At 45.3% G+C, this 21,123-nt stretch overlaps 1 protein-coding gene across 5 annotated transcripts in view; it reads left to right on the top strand.

The window, feature by feature from the left end:
• NBEAL2 (neurobeachin like 2) overlaps window positions 1-20,863 on the top strand; it is a 144,200-nt gene extending 123,337 nt beyond the window's left edge. For 4 of the 5 annotated variants that reach the window (XM_056518741.1, XM_056518742.1, XM_056518740.1 and 1 more), the window contains 13 exons: window positions 184-293; window positions 396-513; window positions 6,041-6,138; window positions 7,463-7,579; window positions 8,613-8,702; window positions 8,790-8,899; window positions 9,124-9,296; window positions 10,931-11,025; window positions 11,114-11,230; window positions 14,040-14,201; window positions 14,527-14,675; window positions 14,799-14,934; window positions 16,628-20,863. In XM_056518741.1, coding sequence (XP_056374716.1) covers window positions 184-293; window positions 396-513; window positions 6,041-6,138; window positions 7,463-7,579; window positions 8,613-8,702; window positions 8,790-8,899; window positions 9,124-9,296; window positions 10,931-11,025; window positions 11,114-11,230; window positions 14,040-14,201; window positions 14,527-14,675; window positions 14,799-14,934; window positions 16,628-16,732 — 1,580 coding nt within the window. In that variant the 3' untranslated portion in view covers window positions 16,733-20,863. The remainder of the gene's footprint in view (window positions 1-183; window positions 294-395; window positions 514-6,040; window positions 6,139-7,462; window positions 7,580-8,612; window positions 8,703-8,789; window positions 8,900-9,123; window positions 9,297-10,930; window positions 11,026-11,113; window positions 11,231-14,039; window positions 14,202-14,526; window positions 14,676-14,798; window positions 14,935-16,627) is intronic. The other variant, XM_056518744.1, reaches the window with a different exon arrangement.
• Window positions 20,864-21,123: the final 260 nt, after the last annotated feature.

The following is a 21,123-nucleotide window of genomic DNA, read 5'->3' as shown; positions in this document are numbered from 1 at the left end:
ATATTTAGATATGAATTATATAATATATGGGGGGTCCAGGTGGTTACGCCGTTATACATTGGGGTGTGTATAATGAATGTAACCCCCTGGACCCCCACAAAGTGTAGTGGGTGAAGCCCACAAGGACAGGTCAGAGTATAAAGTAATCATACCCCTTCTCAAAGATCTTTTTGCTCCTTCCAGGTTTTGACCTTGGCTGCCTCCAGATCTCCAATGGTAAAGTGGATGACGTTGTGTTACCGCTCTGGGCCTCCTCGCGGGAGGATTTCGTCTACAAGCATCGGCAGGCACTGGTGAGGTCACCTCTGTGTGTTACGTACGCTCCTCGGTTTTGTCACGGCGGACGCCATTTCCCTATAATAACCGGTTTGTCTCACGGCTCTTCCCTCCTTCAGGAGTCTGAGTACGTCTCTGCCCATCTTCACGAGTGGATAGATCTGATCTTCGGGTACAAGCAGCGGGGGGAGGCAGCGGTGGAAGCGCTGAATGTGTTTTATTACTGCACGTACGAAGGTGAGTGGATGAGGAAGATAGCGGTGCCACGCGGAGGGCGGGATGGCGGTCACAGACCTCACATCTCTCTGATCACTGTCCTCAGACCTCACATCTCTCTGATCACTGTCCTCAGACCTCACATCTCTCTGATCACTGTCCTCAGACCTCACATCTCTGATCACTGTCCTCAGACCTCACATCTCTCTGATCACTGTCCTCAGACCTCACATCTCTGATCACCGTCCTCAGACCTCACATCTCTCTGATCACTGTCCTCAGACCTCACATCTCTCTGATCACTGTCCTCAGACCTCACATCTCTCTGATCACTGTCCTCAGACCTCACATCTCTCTGATCACTGTCCTCAGACCTCACATCTCTGATCACTGTCCTCAGACCTCACATCTCTGATCACTGTCCTCAGACCTCACATCTCTGATCACTGTCCTCAGACCTCACATCTCTCTGATCACTGTCCTCAGACCTCACATCTCTCTGATCACTGTCCTCAGACCTCACATCTCTCTGATCACTGTCCTCAGACCTCACATCTCTGATCACTGTCCTCAGACCTCACATCTCTCTGATCTTCATCCTCAGACCTCACATCTCTGATCACTGTCCTCAGACCTCACATCTCTGATCACTGTCCTCAGACCTCACATCTCTGATCACTGTCCTCAGACCTCACATCTCTGATCACTGTCCTCAGACCTCACATCTCTGATCACTGTCCTCAGACCTCACATCTCTCTGATCACTGTCCTCAGACCTCACATATCTCTGATCACTGTCCTCAGACCTCACATCTCTCTGATCGCTGTCCTCAGACCTCACATCTCTCTGATCACTGTCCTCAGACCTCACATCTCTCTGATCGCTGTCCTCAGACCTCACATCTCTCTGATCACTGTCCTCAGACCTCACATCTCTCTGATCACTGTCCTCAGACCTCACATCTCTCTGATCACTGTCCTCAGACCTCACATCTCTGATCACTGTCCTCAGACCTCACATCTCTCTGATCTTCATCCTCAGACCTCACATCTCTGATCACTGTCCTCAGACCTCACATCTCTGATCACTGTCCTCAGACCTCACATCTCTGATCACTGTCCTCAGACCTCACATCTCTGATCACTGTCCTCAGACCTCACATCTCTCTGATCACTGTCCTCAGACCTCACATATCTCTGATCACTGTCCTCAGACCTCACATCTCTCTGATCGCTGTCCTCAGACCTCACATCTCTCTGATCACTGTCCTCAGACCTCACATCTCTCTGATCGCTGTCCTCAGACCTCACATCTCTCTGATCACTGTCCTCAGACCTCACATCTCTCTGATCACTGTCCTCAGACCTCACATCTCTCTGATCAGTCCTCAGACCTCACATCTCTGATCACTGTCCTCAGACCTCACATCTCTGATCACTGTCCTCAGACCTCACATCTCTCTGATCACTGTCCTCAGACCTCACATCTCTCTGATCACTGTCCTCAGACCTCACATCTCTCTGATCACTGTCCTCAGACCTCACATCTCTGATCACTGTCCTCAGACCTCACATCTCTCTGATCTTCATCCTCAGACCTCACATCTCTGATCACTGTCCTCAGACCTCACATCTCTGATCACTGTCCTCAGACCTCACATCTCTGATCACTGTCCTCAGACCTCACATCTCTGATCACTGTCCTCAGACCTCACATCTCTCTGATCACTGTCCTCAGACCTCACATATCTCTGATCACTGTCCTCAGACCTCACATCTCTCTGATCGCTGTCCTCAGACCTCACATCTCTCTGATCACTGTCCTCAGACCTCACATCTCTCTGATCTTCATCCTCAGACCTCACATCTCTGATCACTGTCCTCAGACCTCACATCTCTGATCACTGTCCTCAGACCTCACATCTCTGATCACTGTCCTCAGACCTCACATCTCTCTGATCACTGTCCTCAGAACTCACATCTCTCTGATCATCGTCCTCAGACCTCACATCTCTGATCACTGTCCTCAGACCTCACATCTCTCTGATCACTGTCCTCAGACCTCACATCTCTCTGATCTTCATCCTCAGACCTCACATCTCTGATCACTGTCCTCAGACCTCACATCTCTCTGATCACTGTCCTCAGACCTCACATCTCTGATCACTGTCCTCAGACCTCACATCTCTCTGATCACTGTCCTCAGACCTCACATCTCTGATCACTGTCCTCAGACCTCACATCTCTGATCACTGTCCTCAGACCTCACATCTCTGATCACTGTCCTCAGACCTCACATCTCTCTGATCTTCATCCTCAGACCTCACATCTCTGATCACTGTCCTCAGACCTCACATCTCTGATCACTGTCCTCAGACCTCACATCTCTGATCACTGTCCTCAGACCTCACATCTCTCTGATCACTGTCCTCAGACCTCACATCTCTCTGATCACTGACCTCAGACCTCACATCTCTCTGATCACTGTCCTCAGACCTCACATCTCTGATCACTGTCCTCAGATCTCACATCTCTCTGATCAGTCCTCAGACCTCACATCTCTGATCACTGTCCTCAGACCTCACATCTCTCTGATCTTCATCCTCAGACCTCACATCTCTCTGATCACTGTCCTCAGACCTCACATCTCTCTGATCACTGTCCTCAGACCTCACATCTCTCTGATCACTGTCCTCAGACCTCACATCTCTCTGATCTTCATCCTCAGACCTCACATCTCTGATCACTGTCCTCAGACCTCACATCTCTCTGATCACTGTCCTCAGACCTCACATCTCTCTGATCACTGTCCTCAGACCTCACATCTCTCTGATCACTGTCCTCAGACCTCACATCTCTCTGATCACTGTCCTCAGACCTCACATCTCTCTGATCACTGTCCTCAGACCTCACATCTCTCTGATCGCTGTCCTCAGACCTCACATCTCTCTGATCGCTGTCCTCAGACCTCACATCTCTCTGATCGCTGTCCTCAGACCTCACATCTCTGATCACTGTCCTCAGACCTCACATCTCTCTGATCACTGTCCTCAGACCTCACATCTCTCTGATCACTGTCCTCAGACCTCACATCTCTGATCACTGTCCTCAGACCTCACATCTCTCTGATCACTGTCCTCAGACCTCACATCTCTCTGATCATCGTCCTCAGACCTCACATCTCTCTGATCACCGTCCTCAGACCTCACATCTCTCTGATCACCGTCCTCAGACCTCACATCTCTCTGATCACTGTCCTCAGACCTCACATCTCTGATCACTGTCCTCAGACCTCACATCTCTGATCACTGTCCTCAGACCTCACATCTCTGATCACTGTCCTCAGACCTCACATCTCTCTGATCACTGTCCTCAGACCTCACATCTCTCTGATCACTGTCCTCTGACCTCACATCTCTCTGATCGCTGTCCTCAGACCTCACATCTCTCTGATCACTGTCCTCAGACCTCACATCTCTGATCACTGTCCTCAGACCTCACATCTCTGATCACTGTCCTCAGACCTCACATCTCTGATCACTGTCCTCAGACCTCACATCTCTGATCACTGTCCTCAGACCTCACATCTCTCTGATCACTGTCCTCAGACCTCACATCTCTCTGATCACTGTCCTCAGACCTCACATCTCTCTGATCACCGTCCTCAGACCTCACATCTCTCTGATCACTGTCCTCAGACCTCACATCTCTCTGATCACTGTCCTCAGACCTCACATCTCTCTGATCATCGTCCTCAGACCTCACATCTCTCTGATCACTGTCCTCAGACCTCACATCTCTGATCACTGTCCTCAGACCTCACATCTCTCTGATCACTGTCCTCAGACCTCACATCTCTGATCACTGTCCTCAGACCTCACATCTCTCTGATCACTGTCCTCAGACCTCACATCTCTGATCACTGTCCTCAGACCTCACATCTCTGATCACTGTCCTCAGACCTCACATCTCTGATCACTGTCCTCAGACCTCACATCTCTCTGATCTTCATCCTCAGACCTCACATCTCTGATCACTGTCCTCAGACCTCACATCTCTCTGATCACTGTCCTCAGACCTCACATCTCTCTGATCACTGTCCTCAGACCTCACATCTCTCTGATCACTGTCCTCAGACCTCACATCTCTCTGATCGCTGTCCTCAGACCTCACATCTCTCTGATCGCTGTCCTCAGACCTCACATCTCTCTGATCGCTGTCCTCAGACCTCACATCTCTGATCACTGTCCTCAGACCTCACATCTCTCTGATCACTGTCCTCAGACCTCACATCTCTGATCGCTGTCCTCAGACCTCACATCTCTGATCACTGTCCTCAGACCTCACATCTCTGATCACTGTCCTCAGACCTCACATCTCTGATCACTGTCCTCAGACCTCACATCTCTGATCACTGTCCTCAGACCTCACATCTCTCTGATCACTGTCCTCAGACCTCACATCTCTCTGATCACTGTCCTCAGACCTCACATCTCTCTGATCACTGTCCTCAGACCTCACATCTCTCTGATCTTCATCCTCAGACCTCACATCTCTCTGATCACTGTCCTCAGACCTCACATCTCTCTGATCACTGACCTCAGACCTCACATCTCTGATCACTGTCCTCAGACCTCACATCTCTCTGATCTTCATCCTCAGACCTCACATCTCTCTGATCACTGTCCTCAGACCTCACATCTCTCTGATCACTGTCCTCAGAACTCACATCTCTCTGATCATCGTCCTCAGACCTCACATCTCTCTGATCACTGTCCTCAGACCTCACATCTCTCTGATCACTGTCCTCAGACCTCACATCTCTCTGATCACTGTCCTCAGACCTCACATATCTCTGATCACTGTCCTCAGACCTCACATCTCTCTGATCACTGTCCTCAGACCTCACATCTCTCTGATCACTGTCCTCAGACCTCACATATCTCTGATCACTGTCCTCAGACCTCACATCTCTCTGATCACTGTCCTCAGACCTCACATCTCTCTGATCACTGTCCTCAGACCTCACATCTCTCTGATCACTGTCCTCAGACCTCACATCTCTCTGATCAGTCCTCAGACCTCACATCTCTGATCACTGTCCTCAGACCTCACATCTCTGATCACCGTCCTCAGACCTCACATCTCTCTGATCACTGTCCTCAGACCTCACATCTCTCTGATCACTGTCCTCAGACCTCACATCTCTCTGATCACTGTCCTCAGACCTCACATCTCTCTGATCACTGTCCTCAGACCTCACATCTCTGATCGCTGTCCTCAGACCTCACATCTCTGATCACTGTCCTCAGACCTCACATCTCTCTGATCACTGTCCTCAGACCTCACATCTCTCTGATCACTGTCCTCAGACCTCACATCTCTCTGATCACTGTCCTCAGACCTCACATCTCTCTGATCACTGTCCTCAGACCTCACATCTCTCTGATCACTGTCCTCAGACCTCACATCTCTCTGATCACTGTCCTCAGACCTCACATCTCTGATCGCCGTCCTCAGACCTCACATCTCTTGTCGCTCTTTTCAGGTGTGGTGGACTTGGACGCCATTGCAGATGAGACGGAGAGGAAAGCTTTGGAGGGGATTATCAGTAACTTTGGACAGACCCCCTGCCAGCTTCTCAAGGTATTGTGTGATGTATTATGGGTCATATGTATCTGATACAATCCGCCGTTCTCATTGTGTATAGATGTTATTTTATACCTGTCATCACTTTCATGCTGCCTGAACCATGAGTCATTGGATTGGTCCCCGGTGGCTTCTCCCGTCCCACCAGTCTTGATTGATACATAACCTGCCTATACCCAAACAGGGAGAGAAGCTTCTAGGGTGCACCCCAATGACTTGTGGTTCAGGCAGCATGAAAATGATGACAGGTTACCTTTTAGATTAGTGTTTTCCAAACATTGTTTCTCCAGCTGTTGCAAAACTACAACTCCCAGCATGCCCAGATAGCCAACGTCTGTCCGGGCATGCTGGGATTTGAAGTTTTGCAACAGCTGGATACACACTGTTTGGAAGCACTGCTGTAGATTCTCACCAGGCTCCTCCTCTTATTTATGCACATTGTGTTGTTGACACTTTCACTTATAATACCCCACCCCCTTTTTGAGGCTCCTCCCCTTTTTTCACTAGATGGCGTGCCATAAGTTGGGGTGCATTGCATTAGATTATAGCAATTTCCTTATTCATCACTAAATAGTTTTACTGATCCTGATTTCGATCAAGTCCCCCACTCCAGTCACCTCCAGAGCTGCGTTCACTATCCTGCTTTTACATCGTGTCTTACACTCCAGTCACCTCCAAAGCTGCATTCACCATCCTGCTTTTACATCGTGTCTTACACTCCAGTCACCTCCAAAGCTGCATTCACTATCGTGCTTTTACATTGTGTCTTACACTCCAGTCACCTCTAGAGCTGCATTCACTTTCCTGCTTTTACATCGTGTCTTACACTCCAGTCACCTCCAGAGCTGCATTCACTATCCTGCTTTTACATCGTGTCTTACACTCCAGTCACCTCCAAAGCTGCATTCACTATCGTGCTTTTACATTGTGTCTTACACTCCAGTCACCTCTAGAGCTGCATTCACTATCCTGCTTTTACATCGTGTCTTACACTCCAGTCAGCTCCAGAGCTGCATTCACTATCCTGCTTTTACATCGTGTCTTACACTCCAGTCAGCTCCAGAGCTGCATTCACTATCCTGCTTTTACATCGTGTCTTACACTCCAGTCACCTCCAGAGCTGCATTCACTATCCTGCTTTTACATCGTGTTTCGTGCAGGTGCTCTGGAGGTGACTGGGGCAGGAGACATCATGTAGTATAAACCCCCCGCCCAAAAAAAATTATATATGGTTTTACCTGGGAAACAGTTTTACAGATACAAGAAATAAAGAGTTAATACAACGTTATTTGAGAAGTTTCTTTTTTTGTTCCGTCCATAGGAGCCGCACCCGCCGCGGCTGTCCGCTGAGCACGCTGCCCGGAGACTTTCCAAGATGGACACGTACTCGCCCAACCTGTTTGAGAGGTTATCTGAGCTGAAGCCATTCTTTGTGGAGGTGAGGACGCCGGAGCGGACATTACTGTGTCTTATAGAAGCCAATACGCGCCGTGCTGGATGACTGGCGATGCGGGTGGTGATTTGTGACGTCACAGCCACGCCCCACTCGTGACATCACGGCCACACACCCTCAATGCAAGTCTATGGAAGGGGGCGTAACGTCCGTCACGCCCCCTTCCGTAGACATGCATTGAGGGTGTGTGGCCGTGATGTCATGAGCGGGGCGTGGCTGTGACGTCACAAATCTCCACGTGCTTCGCCAGTCATCCAGCACAGAGCGAAGTTCACTCCGTGCACTGGATGTCTGAGGTTCCGCAGCCGAGGTCGCAGGGTTCCCAGGGGTCCTTTGGATAGGGGATAAGATGTCTAGGGGCGGAGTACCCCCTTTAAAGGGGTGCTCAGGTAGAAAACTTATATTTTTTTTTTTTTTAAAGAAACTGGTGCCAGAAAGTTAAACAGATTTGTAAATTACTTCTATTCAAAAATCTTAATCCTTCCAGTACTTATTAGCAGCTGCATACTACAGAGGAAATTCTACTCTTTTTTTAATTTCTTTTTTGTCTTATCCACAGTGCTCTCTGCTGACACCTCTGTCCCTGTCAGGAACTGTCCAGAGCAGCAGAGGTTTGCTATGGGGATTTTCTCCTGCTCTGGACAGTTCCTGATACGGGCATCAGATGTCAGCAGAGAGCACTGTGGACAAGAGAAAAAAAAATTCAAAAAGAAAACAATTTCCTCTGTAGCATACAGCTGCTAATAAATACTGGAAGGGTAAAGATTTATTAATAGAAGTAATTCACAAATCTGTTTAACTTTCTGGCACCAGTTGATTTAAAAAATATATATATATTTTTCCACCGGAGTACCCCTTTAAGGCCTCTGTAGAAAGATCTCCCAATATCTGCTCCACCAGGATACAGAAGATGGTCATGTGGTTTGGGGTCTTGGACTGCAGAGATTTCCCCCATGACACAGACTTAATATATTATGCTGTATAATGAGCTGCCATGTGATTGACGTGTATCCCACAGGGTATGATGGAGGGGGTCCCTCTGGTGCAGGCCGTGGTGCCCAAAAACCAGGCTCATTCCTTCATGACTCAGGGGTCTCCAGACGTGCTGGTGAGTCTTCTGTTATATGAGGAGGGGGGGTCTTAGATCTGCGGACCCTCACTGAGCTCTGATGACCCCCATCGTCTCTCCTTACAGGTCACAGTTAGTGCAAATGGCCTCCTGGGCACTCATGGCTGGCTGCCCTATGACAAGAACTTCTCCAATTACTTCAGCTTCACAAAGGACCCCACCATCTCCAACCCCAAGTAAGTGTCCGCATCTCCCCGGACCACCAGGGGGCATCACATGGAGTCATGCTGCTGTCCCTTTAAGGGCGTTTCCATCCAAGAGCAGTGGATAAAGCATCAATGACCTGTGGTTTTATCCGGGTGGTCTTTGCCACCCCTTGTCGCTACTGCTGGTGTCACATGACTGTATGTGAGGGTATATAGTGCTGTATACAGGCGTATAACTGTCTCTTCCTGTCTAGGACTCATCGCCTCCTCTCCGGTCCCTTTGCTTTGGGGGCTGAGTTGTCTTCTCAAATCCTTGTGGTGTCTCACGATGCAAAGTTACTGTTCAGTGGTGGCCACTGGGACAACAGCCTGCGGGTCACCTACCTGAGCCGGGGGAAAGTCATCGCTCACATCACCAGACATATCGGTAAGTACCATCAGACCCCCCACACGTTCTCTGCACTATTGTGTTTGAGAATATTGGGGGTCTCTGTATTATTGAGAATATTGGGGGTCTCTGTATTATTGAGAATATTGGGGGTCTCTGTATTATTGAGAATATTGGGGGTCTCTGTATTATTGAGAATATTGGGGGTCTCTGTATTATTGAGAATATTGGGGGTCTCTGTATTATTGAGAATATTGGGGGTCTCTGTATTATTGAGAATATTGGGGGTCTCTGTATTATTGAGAATATTGGGGGTCTCTGTATTATTGAGAATATTGGGGGTCTCTGTATTATTGAGAATATTGGGGGTCTCTGTATTATTGAGAATATTGGGGGTCTCTGTATTATTGAGAATATTGGGGGTCTCTGTATTATTGAGAATATTGGGGGTCTCTGTATTATTGAGAATATTGGGGGTCTCTTTCATATTGAGAATATTGGGGGTCTCTTTCATATTGAGAATATTGGGGGTCTCTGTATTATTGAGAATATTGGGGGTCTCTGTATTATTGAGAATATTGGGGGTCTCTGTATTATTGGGGGTCTCTGTATTATTGAGAATATTGGGGGGTCTCTTTCATATTGAGAATATTGGGGGTCTCTGTATTATTGAGAATATTGGGGGTCTCTTTCATATTGAGAATATTGGGGGTCTCTTTCATATTGAGAATATTGGGGGTCTCTTTCATATTGAGAATATTGGGGGTCTCTGTATTATTGAGAATATTGGGGGTCTCTGTATTATTGAGAATATTGGGGGTCTCTGTATTATTGAGAATATTGGGGGTCTCTGTATTATTGAGAATATTGGGGGTCTCTGTATTATTGAGAATATTGGGGGTCTCTGTATTATTGAGAATATTGGGGGTCTCTTTCATATTGAGAATATTGGGGGTCTCTGTATTATTGAGAATATTGGGGGGTCTCTTTCATATTGAGAATATTGGGGGTCTCTGTATTATTGAGAATATTGGGGGTCTCTGTATTATTGAGAATATTGGGGGTCTCTGTATTATTGAGAATATTGGGGGTCTCTGTATTATTGGGGGTCTCTGTATTATTGAGAATATTGGGGGGTCTCTTTCATATTGAGAATATTGGGGGTCTCTGTATTATTGAGAATATTGGGGGTCTCTTTCATATTGAGAATATTGGGGGTCTCTTTCATATTGAGAATATTGGGGGTCTCTTTCATATTGAGAATATTGGGGGTCTCTTTATTATTGAGAATATTGGGGGTCTCTGTATTATTGAGAATATTGGGGGTCTCTGTATTATTGAGAATATTGGGGGTCTCTGTATTATTGAGAATATTGGGGGTCTCTGTATTATTGAGAATATTGGGGGTCTCTGTATTATTGAGAATATTGGGGGTCTCTGTATTATTGAGAATATTGGGGGTCTCTGTATTATTGAGAATATTGGGGGTCTCCGTGGCAGCTCTGCCCCCTGTGAGTCCTTAGTCCAGTGTTTCCCAACCAGTGTGCCTTCAGCTGTTGCAAAACTACAACACCCAGCATGCCTGGGAGTTGTAGTTTTGCAACAGCTGGAGTCAGATGGGTTGGGTAACACTGCTTTAGTCTAATCCGTGCCCTTCTCTGTGTCTGGGGCAGATGTGGTGACCTGCCTGGCTCTGGACCTGTGTGGCATATACCTCATCTCTGGCTCTCGGGACACGACGTGCATGATCTGGGAGGTTCTGCAGCAGGTGAGGCCGCTTGTTCTTGTTTTCTTTCTGTTTTGCTGGATTAATAGGGTGCGGTACATTGACGATGTTTTTTTTCTCCACTGTCCAGGGTGGACTTTCTGCCGGATTGTCTCCTAAGCCGGTGCAGGTGTTGTACGGCCACAGCGATGAGGTGACGTGCGTGGCCATATGCACAGAGCTGGACATGGCCGCCTCCGGGTCAAAGGTCGGTGGACGTCTCATTCTTTCTTTGTTTCTCATTGTGTGCTCCGCTCTTCTCGGTGTCTCCCATCAGCTCTGTACCCCCAGCCCACCTCTTGTCACATGACTAGAGCTCACATACCCACCAACCCGTGTCTGCCCGCCCAGTCAGTGGACGCCTCAATCCATGATAGACTTATCATAAAAACAGGTCTCAGACAAATCAAACATGACTGATTATCGATGACAAGCGTTAAAAGTTTTTCATTTTATGTTAAAGGGGTACCCCGCCCCTAGACATCTTATCCCCTATCCACAATATCCAGTGAACTAGGCACAGCAGCGCATTGTTACAGTGTATCAGACCACGCTGTTACAGTGCTGATTGTTTGTTACAGTGTATCAGACCACGCTGTTACAGTGCTGATTGTTTGTTACAGTGTATCAGACCACGCTGTTACAGTGCTGATTGTTTGTTACAGTGTATCAGACCACGCTGTTACAGTGCTGATTGTTTGTTACAGTGTATCAGACCACGCTGTTACAGTGCTGATTGTTTGTTACAGTGTATCACACTGAAGCCCATGCTGAGGATTGTCTAGACTATATGCAGCTGTAGCAAAGCTTCAGCTGTGAAAAGTATTAGATGAGGATAGTTTGTTTTCTAAGGGATGTCCCAATCTTGTAAAAAAAAAAAAAAAAAAATACACATGGGAGGTTTATTATTGTTATTTAACCTTTTAAGGATGCTGGGTGTTCATATCCATTGCAGGACTTTGAAACGAGCTCAGCTCTTTAAAGGGGTACTCCGGTGGACAAACTTTTTTTTTTAAATCAACTGGTGCCAGAAAGTTAAACAGATTTGTAAATTACTTATATTAAAAAATCTTAATCCTTCCAGTACTTATTAGCTGCTGAATACTACAGAGGAAATTATTTTCTCTGTGGAACACAGAGCACAGTGCTCTCTGCTGACATCTCTGTTCATTTTAAGAACTGTCCAGAGCAGGAGAAAATCCCCATAGCAAACATATACTGCTCTGGACAGTTCCTAAAATGGACAGAGATGTCAGCAGAGAGCACTGTGGTCATGATGTCAGCAGAGAGCTCTGTGTTCCAAAAAGAAAAGAATTTCCTCTGTACTATTCAGCAACTAATAAGTACTGGAAGGATTAAGATTATTTAATAGAAGTAATTTACAAATCTGTTTAACTTTTTGGCACCATTTGATTTAAGAAAAAAAGTTTTCCACCGGAGTACCCCTTTAATGGCTGCTATCAGACAGACATCGGCAAGTGCACCAATGTGGGGAACTAATCCTAAATCGATAGAAGGATCTAAAAGTGTAAAATTCTGTTGCAGATTAACTCTGGGGGGCTGATCGGAATCTCGCAGTGCATTTAGGGGTCTCGATCAGCTAAGATAGCAGCCGGAGATCCCTCACCAGTTCCGTGCCATGGAGCACAGATAATACTGATCAATGCTATGCCCAAGGCAGGCTGTATAAGCAGAGCACCGATAATACTAATCAATGCTATGCCCAAGGCAGACTGTATAAGCAGAGCACCGATAATACTGATCAATGCTATGCCCAAGGCAGACTGTATAAGCAGAGCACCGGTAATACTGATCAATGCTATGCCCAAGGCAGACTGTATAAGCAGAGCACCGGTAATACTGATCAATGCTATGCCCAAGGCAGGCTGTATAAGTGGAGCACCCATAATACTGATCAATGCTATGCCCAAGGCAGACTGTATAAGCAGAGCACCGATAATATTGATCAATGCTATGCCCAAGTAAGGCTGTATAAGCAGAGCACCGATAATACTGACCAATGCCATGCCCAAGGCAGGCTGTATAAGCAGAGTACCGATAATACTGATCAATGCTATGCCCAAATCAGGCTGTATAAGCAGAGCACCGATAATACTGATCAATGCTATGCCCAAGGCAGGCTGTATAAGCAGAGCATTGATAATACTGATCAATGCTGTGCCCAAGGCAGGCTGTGTAAGCAGAGCAACGATAATACTGATCAATGCTATGCCCAAGTAAGGCTGTATAAGCAGAGCACCGATAATACTGATCAATGCTATGCCCAAGGCAGACTGTATAAGCAGAGCACCGATAATATTGATCAATGCTATGCCCAAGTAAGGCTGTATAAGCGGAGCACCGATAATATTGATCAATGCTATGCTCAAGGCAGACTGTATAAGCGCGATTTTAAGAATTAAAAAAATAAAACAAAACCTATATAATTAGGATATCTGTGTAATTGTATGGACCTATAGAATGAAGATAATGTGTCATTTTTATCAAAAAGTACATTGCGTAGGAACAGAAGCGTTACATTTTCAATATAATTTTATATTTTGGCTTTTCTGATTTTGTGGTTAAATGAAAACTGTCATCCTGCGTAAAACAAGCCTAATATGGGTCCATAGGTGGAAAATTGAAAGACTTATGGCTATTCAATGGCTGAGAGGAATAAAAATGAAAACACAAAAAAATTGCACAAGCAAAATAATAGCGCAAATTAAAAAAAAAAACAGGGATGCAAAAACACGTAGCAACGAATTTCCCACATCCTAAGCCAGCTAGTGGAGTGGGGTATACTTGCGCAAAATTTACTCATATGCAAATGATGGATGCAAAAAAACTGTCTTTGCGTCCTAAGCCACGCCCCCTTCAAGGGCAAAAATACTAAAATTGCAAAAAAAAATAAAAGATCCTAAATAAGGAAAACATTTTGCAAAAAATAAGCGCCCCCTACAGTCTAAACGTTGCAGGAAGTGTGATCATCTGGTAATATTGTTTTCTTCCTGCAGGACGGGACGGTCATCGTGCACACCATCCGGCGCGGTCAGTTCATGAGGTGCATCAGGCCTCCCTGCGAGAGTTCCCTACCGCTCACCGTCTCCCACCTCACCGTGGGCCTGGAGGGGCAGATCGTCTTCCAAAGTATCATCGAAGGCAGGAGCTCGCTGAAGGTGAGAACCCCCGACCGGTCTCTGTATATGAGGAGGACCCCTCCAATTGTTGCAAAACTACAACTCCCAGCATGCCCGGACAGCCGTTGGCTGTCCCTGCATGCTGGGAGTTGAAGTTTTGCAAAAGCTTCAGGGCCGCAGTTTGTAAACCACTGCACTAAGGGATAAGATAAGAGGGAATCTATGATTTACCTTTTGGGTACAGTGTGCATCCTCTGGAGGAGGTAGACAGACCTTTGGTATCTGGGTATACTGGGAGTTGAAGTTTTGAAATGTCCGTATATTGTCTGCAGCCCCTCACCCACTTACGTCTTGTCATTTCCAGGATAAATTTGCGCTGCACCTTTTTTCCGTCAATGGGAAGCACCTGTCCTCGGTGGGTCTGGAGGAGCAAGTCTCCGCCCTGTGCGTCACCCAAAACTACGTGGTCCTGGGCACCGCACAGTGCTCTCTCCAGATAAGGGACCTCCGCAGGTGAGAACCGCCATGTATACCGCAACGCTGTGCGTCTTTGGCAGTTTGCACAACATGGCAGTACGAATGTAACATAAGTGACCTGTGACCTGATGTATTGATGGAATTGCCTTTTCTCGGCAGCCTGAGCCCGGCCGTCACCCCGCTGCCCATGAAGGTCCCCGTGCACTGCGTGTCCGTCACCAAAGAGAACAGTCACATCCTGGTGGGATTAGATGATGGCAAACTGATCGTGGTGGGAGCAGGACAACCCCTGGAGGTCAGGACTTACTAAAGCCATATATTATTATAAACAGCAGAATAGTGAGTGCAACTCTGGAGTATAATACAGGATATAACTCAGGATCAGTACAGGATAAGTAATGTAATGTATGTACACAGTGACCTCCCCAGCAGAATAGTGAGTACAGCTCTGGAGTATAATACAGGATATAACTCAGGATCAGTACAGGATAAGTAATGTAATGTATGTACACAGTGACCTCACCAGCAGAATAGTGAGTACAGTTCTGGGGTATAATACAGGATATAACTCAGGATCAGTACAGGATAAGTAATGTAATGTATGTACATAGTGACCTCACCAGCAGAATAGTGAGTACAGCTCTGGAGTATAATACAGAATATAACTCAGGATCAGTACATAATAAGTAATGTATGTACACAGTGACCTCACCAGCAGAATAGTGAGTACAGCTCTGGGGTATAATACAGGATATAACTCAGGATCAGTACAGGATAAGTAATGTAATGTATGTACACAGTGATCTCACCAGCAGAATAGTGAGTGCAGCTCTGGAGTATAATACAGGATATAACTCAGGATCAGTACAGGATAAGTAATGTATGTATACAGTGACCTCACCAGCAGAATAGTGAGTACAGCTCTGGGGTATAATACAGGATATAACTCAGGATCAGTACAGGATAAGTAATGTATGTATACAGTGACCTCACCAGCAGAATAGTGAGTACAGCTCTGGGGTATAATACAGGATATACTCAGGATCAGTACAGGATAAGTAATGTAATGTATGTACACAGTGATCTCACCAGCAGAATAGTGAGTACAGCTCTGGAGTATAATACAGGATATAACTCAGGATCAGTACAGGATAAGTAATGTAATGTATGTACACAGTGATCTCACCAGCAGAATAGTGAGTACAGCTCTGGGGTATAATACTGTATATAACTCAGGATCAGTACAGGATAAGTAATGTAATGTATTTACACAGTGATCTCACCAGCAGAATAGTGAGTACAGCTCTGGAGTATAATACAGGATATAAGTCAGGATCAGTACAGGATAAGTAATGTAATGTATGTACACAGTGACCCCACCAGCAGAATAGTGAGTACAGCTCTGGAGTATAATATAGGATATAACTCAGGATCAGTACAGGATAAGTAATGTAATGTATGTACACAGTGACCTCACCAGCAGAATAGTGAGTACAGCTCTGGGGTATAATATAGGATATAACTCAGGATCAGTACAGGATAAGTAATGTAATGTATGTACACAGTGACCCCACCAGCAGAATAGGGAGTACAGCTCTGGGGTATAATATATGATATAATTCAGGACCAGTACAGGATAAGTAATGTAATGTATGTACACAGTGACCTCACCAGCAGAATAGTGAGTACAGCTCTGGTGTATAATACAGGATATAACTCAGGATCAGTACAGGATAAGTAATGTAATGTACACAGTGATCTCACCAGCAGAATAGTGAGTACAGCTCTGGTGTATAATACAGGATATAACTCAGGATCAGTACAGGATAAGTAATGTAATGTACACAGTGATCTCACCAGCAGAATAGTGAGTACAGCTCTGGTGTATAATATAGGATATAACTCAGGATCAGTACAGGATAAGTAATGTAAGGTTTAGGAATTATGGTAAAACCATAATATTTTGTGATCTTGTTTTTCGTCTTTAGGTGAGAACAGGTCAGTTCACCCGGAAGCTCTGGGGCTCCACTCGGCGCATTTCCCAGGTGTCTTCTGGAGAAACAGAATATAGACCGACCGAGTCCAAGTGGTGACCGAGACATGTGAAGACCTCAAGTGCCTGACAGGATTCCTGACCCCCGGGTGTCGGTTGTGGACCCTCCTGCTTGGACGTTGTTCAGCGATCCTGTGGATTATCTGCTTCATATTCTGCCCCATTGGTGGTCAGGGGCTGGAGCATATCAGGGCCCTGCCCTCTGTATAAGCAATAACCAGGGACTGATCTGATCAGTGGAGACCACTCTCGCACCTTCTTACAGATTTGCCGCTTGTGTCTTCTGTATTCAGAGACTATAATATAATGAAGACAAGTGGATTGGATTATTTCCCTTTCCGGTCGGTCACACTCGCATTCCCTTGTTGGACAGACGAACTGTGCGCCGATGAGGATGACGTCACCGCTGCTGCTCTGCGGCCGTATCTGCGTTCTGCTGCCGTTTTATCACATTCCTGTATTTTTTATTGACTTTTGTAGTAAACACTGTAAGATATTTTATGTGGCGGAAGGGCGGAACGGGAGCTGCACTCAATCCCGAGCATCCGTCGCTTCCGCCGGTCCGGCGCTGGTCGCCATGACGCCTCCTCGTCTTTTACCTACTGACTTCACAATTATCGCTGCATTCTGAGGACTTGTTACAATGTTTCCTTCTTGTTACTGAAACCAAAATATGAGATTTTTATTGGACACGGTTGGGACGTGTAATGCTCTGGGTGGGGGAGGGGGACGACGCTCTTAGGATTCGGTACTTTGAATTGTGTACGGTTTATTGTGCAGGTTTGATGGCTGTTGCCTCGTTGAGGACGGAGGTTGTGAGTCGCAGGTCTGGGCCTATGATGTATATAGTGATCTGTGTCCTCTATGGGTATTTATGGGGTGACTACTATTCTGTTATGGGCTCAAGGTTCTGGGGTCTTTACTTCCTATATTTGCACTAAATCCCCCCAATTTTTCTCTCTGATTGTGATTTTTCTACTGCTTTTATATATGCAACGAATGCAAGTAATCCCTGTGGACTGTATGAATTATGGGGGTTTGTATTGTATATACTCGATAACATTCCTTTGGCGTCAATAGGGAAGGGGCCATGTTCAGGTCCCATTACCTTTTTAGCTGGTTTTTGGTGGGGGTGAAAATGTTTTGAATTTTCATAAATTTTTGTCTTTCTAAAGAAAAAAAAAATTTGAATCATTGTATAGTCTCTTTTCAATCTAAAGGTAATGGCTGTTACCCTCCTGTTACGACTGCCGCAGATATTCCCCCTGTGCTTGGTTTTATAGATACATTCATGGCCTTTGATACTTGATGTGCAATAAATGTCTCATTGATTCAAAAAGGGGAAAAATGAATCAAAAAGGTTGTTTTTTAAAATATACATAAAGTGGGCACCTCAGAATGGACATGTAGAGTTTTGGACTGTGATCTTGTTTAAGGTCGGGGTGACACCACTGCTGCCGGGCCCTACATGAATGGTGGGAGGTCTGGACGGTTGGTGTTTTGGTTTACCATGGAGCAGATCTCAGAAATGTTTCATTTGCAGAAGGTTTCCCCCTCTACAATATCTACTGGGGACCGCAATGGGGGCAGCCGACACTCCGTGAGTAGCACAACTTAAACCAATGACTACTGATTGATTCTCCTTCTTAGTGTTAATGGTTTGTGATTGGTCAAAGACCTGTGGGTAACAAAAGATGGACATCGCCATTGTATCTCTTCCTGCTTCTAAATCAGACCCTTCACCAATGTGTTACCTTATAGAACATACACGGCAGGGACCACAGTGGGGGCAGCAGACACCCCATGTGTAACATTACATTAACCAATGAAAAATTGTTTCTCCTCCTTGGTGTTGATGGTTTGTGATTGGCCGATTCTCATGTATTACATAAGATGGAGACCTTCATTATTGTATCTCATAAATTAGACCCTTCACCAATGTCTTTCCTTATAGATCATACACGGCAGGGTCTGCAATGGGCATAGTGGACATGCCATATGTAATGTTACATCAATCAATGACTACAAATTTTTTCCCCTTATCAATGATGATGGTTTGTGATTGGCCAAGGAGTATGGGTAAAATAACATGGAGATCTCCATTATTGTATCTCATCCGGCTTCTAAATTAGACCCTTAGCCTATGTGTTACCTTATAGATCAGGCATAGGCAACCCTCGGCACTGCAGGTGTTTTGGACTACATCTCCCATAATTCTCTTACAGCCAAAATACTGCCAATACAAAATAAGCATTATAAGACAGGGGTGTGGAAATAAAAAAATAAAATAAAACTACTTTCCCAAGGTACTAAAACAGAGCCCAATCTACTTGTCCCTCATGACGATCCACTTGTCTGGGCCAATTTTTGCTTTTACACTCTCATTTTTTCCTCCTCGCCCTATAATAACCATAACTCTTTTATTTTTCCATCTACAGAATCATATAAGGGCTTGTGTTTTTTTGCAAAACCAATTGTACTTTGTAATGATACCTTTTAGTTTTCCATAACATATGCTCCGAAACAACAAAAAAATATTGGTGAGGTGAAATTGAAATAAAATTTTCTTTTTTTACACCATTTACCTCGTGGTCAGCTAACATGTTATTTTGATACTTTAGGTTGTCCTGATTACCGCAATACCCAATTTGTAGTTTCCGTCATGTTTTACTAATAAAAAAAAAAATTCTGAACTTAAAAAAAAAAAAATGTATCGCTGTTTTCTCACCCCTGTAGCTTTTTAATTTTTTTTCGTATACCAGGCTGTATAAGGGATCATTTTATGCGCCATAATCTGTTTTTTGTATCAGTACCATTTTGGTATTGATCTCACTTTTTTTTTTATTGCTTTTAACTTTTTACTGGGATATTATACAAATTGCAATTCTGGGGTTTGGTATTTTTTTACTATATGGGATATTTAATGCTATATTTTAATAGTTTGTACAATTACGCACGCGGCGATACCAAATATGTTTATTTTTATTATATTTCCAAGTTTTTATTAGTCCCTTAGGGGACTTTTAGGAGGAATCATTAGATTCCTCATACAGATCAAAGGGTTAATAGCCAACCGCAGCGATCGGATCACCGCATGCTGGCTATTAGCGGTGGCCCCAGCACCTGAAAACAGCCGGAGGCGGGCACGAGTCTGGAGCCCGCTCCATACACCCCTCTGAGCGCCACCACGCTTGTCGGGGACATTCCGATCTGGCCCTGCTTGCCGAAAGCAGGGCTAAGGGCCTGAAAAATTCACCTGCCCAGTGCCTGGAACTGCATGTCCCGGGCGTCGGGAGAAGGGAATTCCACATCCCTGTGGGAGATGTAGTCCAAAACATCTGCAGTGCCGAAGGTTGCCTATGCCTGTTATAGATCATACTCAGATGGGACTGCAATGAGCACAGCAGACACCCGATGTGTAACCAATGACATAATTGATTCTCCTACTTGATGTCAATGGTTTGTGATTGGCTGAGGCCTGTGGATAGCATAAGATGCCTATCTCCATTAATCTATCTCATACTGCTATTAAATCAGACCCTTTACCAATGTGTTATCTTATAGACCATATTCTGAGGGGACCGCAGTGGGTGCGGAGGACACGCCATATGTAACATTACATGAATCAATGACTACTGATTGTTTCTGCTTTTCAATGATGATGATTTGTGATTGGCCGAGACCTATGGGTAACGTAAGATGGATATCTTCATTACTGTATCTCAAATCAGACCCTTTACCAATGTGTTACCTTATAGATTATACACGGCAGGGACCGCAATGGGCGCAGTGGACAGGCCATTTGTAATGTTACATAAATCAATGACTACTGATTGTTTCCCCTTTTTTAATGATGGTGGTTTGTGATTGGCCGAGGCCAATGGGTAACATACTATGGATACCTCCATTAAAGTTCATACGTTATGTGAAATTAAACCTATTTCAATTGTACAATCTTTTCTGATAATATTCTGTTTAAGATTTATTTTGTTCCTGCAGTCTTTGCTTATGACCCATCTTGGTCTGTCTAGGTAAGTGCTGGCTTAGATCGTCTTCGCTACATATACAAGGTGGATTGTTAGAAAGTGATCAGATTCATGGGGCAAAAAACTGTCCAGGGGTGTAAGTTACATATTTTTTTGCTACACTTCTGATTTTATTAACTTGTTTTGTGAGACAAACCTCATAATGTATCTCATTCTCCTTCTATATTACCTTTTATAGATCAGTGTATTCCAAACACTGTATCTCCAGCTGTTGCAAAACTACAACTCCCAGTATGCCCAGACAGCCTTCGGCTGTCTGGGCATGATGGGAGTTGTAGTTGTGCAACAGCTAGAGACTCACTGTTTGGAAAACACTGTTATAGGTCATACACAGGGGACCGCAATGGGCATATTGGACATGCTGTATGTAATGTTACCTGATTTA

This window comes from Hyla sarda, chromosome 5 (assembly GCF_029499605.1).
Source record: "Hyla sarda isolate aHylSar1 chromosome 5, aHylSar1.hap1, whole genome shotgun sequence".
Taxonomy (NCBI): Eukaryota; Metazoa; Chordata; class Amphibia; order Anura; family Hylidae; genus Hyla; species Hyla sarda.
This window is presented reverse-complemented; position numbering and strand designations above follow the sequence as displayed.